The following is a 2,505-nucleotide window of genomic DNA, read 5'->3' as shown; positions in this document are numbered from 1 at the left end:
TGAGGGTGGAGGCTGGCGCCCCGGACTTCCGGTCTTGGGGGGGGGGGCTGGGGGCCGGGACCCCCGGGTCTGACGGGGAGGGGCTGGAACTGGACCCCGGGTCCTGAGCTGCCCCCTCTCCAGGCTGCACTGTGGTGGCCCTGGTGCCCCCGGCCTCCCCGACGCCTCTCCTGCTGGCCCAGCTGGCGGGGGAGCTGGCACAGTTCCCAGGAGTCCTCAACGTGCTCAGCGGCCCTGCCTCGCTGGGGCCTTTCCTGGCCTCCCTGTGCGGGGTCCAGAAGGTGGCCTTCTGCGGAGCCGTGGAGGTACCTTCAGGGCTGGGAGCGGGGCTGGCGCCGGGGCAGGAGGCTCCACGCCAGCTGAGCTGTGGGTGTCCCTCAGGAGGGACGGGCCCTTCGGCGGACCCTGGCGGGCACGGGGCCCGAGCTGGGCCTGGCGCTGGGAGCGGAGTCGCTGCTGCTGCTGACGGACACAGCGGACCTGGACTCGGCTGTGGAGGGCGTGGTCAGGCTGTGGACCAGGGCTGTGCAGTTTCCGCCTCCGCCCCGGCGTGTCCTCGGCCGCCCGGCCTCCGACTGGGGGGCTCTGTGCCCCGTCCTTCAGGGCTGTCTGCTTTCGGACCCACGTCCCTGGTTTTCCAGCCGCTGTCTGAGCCGCCACCTCCCTGTGGCCCACAGCGGCCCCTTTGGTCCTCTCAGCCCTGCGTCTGTCTCTGTGGGGACCTGTCTCCCCCACATCAGCTCGGAGCTTGCCCACCTGACACCCCACTTCCTCCTAGGGGGGCCTCAGGCTCCTCGTCCAGGAGTCTGTGTGGGAAGAGGCCGTGAGGCGGCTGCAGGCGCGGATGGGGCGGATTCGGTGTGGCCGAGGGCTGGACGGGGCCGTGGACATGGGGGCCCGAGGGGCTGCCGCCTGGGACCTGGCCCAGCGCTATGTGCAGGAGGCCCGGAGCCAGGGTGCACAGGTGAGCCGGGGGCAAGGACTCGGGGGCGTTGGGAGGAGAGGCTGGGGTCCTGCAAGCCTCCGGGAGACCCTAAGCTCCTGCTTCCCTTCTCCTTAGGTGTTCCAGGCTGGCGACGTGCCCTCAGGCAGCCCCTTCTATCCCCCAACCTTGGTCTCTGGCCTGGCCCCGGCCTCCCCGTGTGCCCAGGTCGAGGTGAGCCCTTGGGTCTCGGAGTGCTTGCCCCTGCCACCGCCCTCTGCCGCCCATGGGCAGCCGCGCTGCACCGGCAGGACGCCCTGGGTGGCCTCACCTGGTCGCCCTGGTGGGGGGTATGGCCGGCCAGACCTCCCAATCTCCAGGTGCCATGGCCCCTGGTTGTGGCCTCTCCTTTCCGCACAGCTAAGGAAGCCTTGGCCATGGCCAACGGGACGCCCCGGGGAGGCAGCGCCAGCGTGTGGAGCGAGAGGCTGGGGCAGGCGCTGGAGCTGGGCAGCGGGTCAGTGGGCCGCGGGCGAGTCGGCTTGGCCCCATCCCCTCTTCCCCCTTCTTCGCCTCCGTCCCCACCCCCGTCTCCATCTCCTGCAGGCTCCGGGTAGGCACGGTCTGGATCAACAGTCACGGCCTCAGAGACCCTGCGGTGCCCACAGGCGGCTGCAAGGAGAGCGGCTCCGCCTGGCACGGGGGCCTGGATGTGAGCCCCCCCACCCTCACGTCCCCCGCCCCCAGCCAGGCCCGCCCCGCGTCCTCCTGACTCTGCCCCTCTCACAGGGCCTGTACGAGTACCTGCGGCCCCCGGGGCCCTTCTCCCGGCCGGCCCCTCTCCCCGGGCCGCCGAGCTACGACACCTTTGGCCTTGCTGTGCCCCCGGCCCTGCCGGCTGGACCTGAAATGGGGCCGAGGTGAGCGTGCCGGGGCCGGGTAGTCTGGGGTGCAGGAGGGGAGGAGGGAGTCATGTCAGGCTCCCCACGGACTGGAGGACTGGGGGCAGCCTCATCAGAGCCGCGGCGTGTGGGTTATGGCCTCACTTACGCTCCCCACCAGGGCTGACGAGAATCGCAGATCTATTAACTGAAGGTGTGCCCTCCCAGAAACTCGGGGTGGGGGTGCCTAGGAGCCCAGAGACTCATGGGAACAGGAGCTTAGGGTCCCCCAGAGGCTGTGAGAGCAGGAGCTTTAGGGTTCCCAGAGGCTTATAGGAGTTAAGGGCAGCCCAGTCGGGTGGAGCATGAGCCCAGAGTAGACCAGCCCCAAGACCCCCCTCGCCTTCCGCTCCAGCCCAGCACCCCCCTACGGGCTCTTCGTGGCGGGGCGTTTCCAGGCCCCGGGGGCCCGGAGCTCCAGGCCCACCCAGGACTCGCTGGGCAACGTCCACTGCTATGTGGCTGAGGTCAGAGCCAAGGATATCCGAGGTGCTGTGGAGGAAGCCCACCGGGCTGCCCCTGGGTAAGAGGTCGCATGGGAAAGCCCAGGGTGGTGGGTGGCAGAGAGGGCCGTCTGGGACCCCCCAGTGTTGGCGGGCTGTGGGTCCGTCCTGTTCTATGAGTGTCTGGGACTACGATGGC

The 2,505-nt window shown here is 70.1% G+C and overlaps 1 protein-coding gene across 1 annotated transcript in view; it reads left to right on the top strand.

Moving 5' to 3' along the window:
- ALDH16A1 (aldehyde dehydrogenase 16 family member A1) overlaps positions 1-2,505 on the top strand; it is a 23,047-nt gene that overhangs the window by 17,910 nt on the left and 2,632 nt on the right. Inside the window, 8 exon segments of the mRNA XM_014592297.2 lie at positions 124-305; positions 382-525; positions 779-964; positions 1,061-1,156; positions 1,303-1,439; positions 1,529-1,634; positions 1,712-1,842; positions 2,219-2,413. Coding sequence (XP_014447783.1) covers positions 124-305; positions 382-525; positions 779-964; positions 1,061-1,156; positions 1,303-1,439; positions 1,529-1,634; positions 1,712-1,842; positions 2,219-2,413 — 1,177 coding nt within the window.

Source organism: Tupaia chinensis, unplaced genomic scaffold (genome assembly GCF_000334495.1).
Source record: "Tupaia chinensis unplaced genomic scaffold, TupChi_1.0 Scaffold000673_1, whole genome shotgun sequence".
Lineage (NCBI taxonomy): Eukaryota > Metazoa > Chordata > Mammalia > Scandentia > Tupaiidae > Tupaia > Tupaia belangeri.
This window is presented reverse-complemented; position numbering and strand designations above follow the sequence as displayed.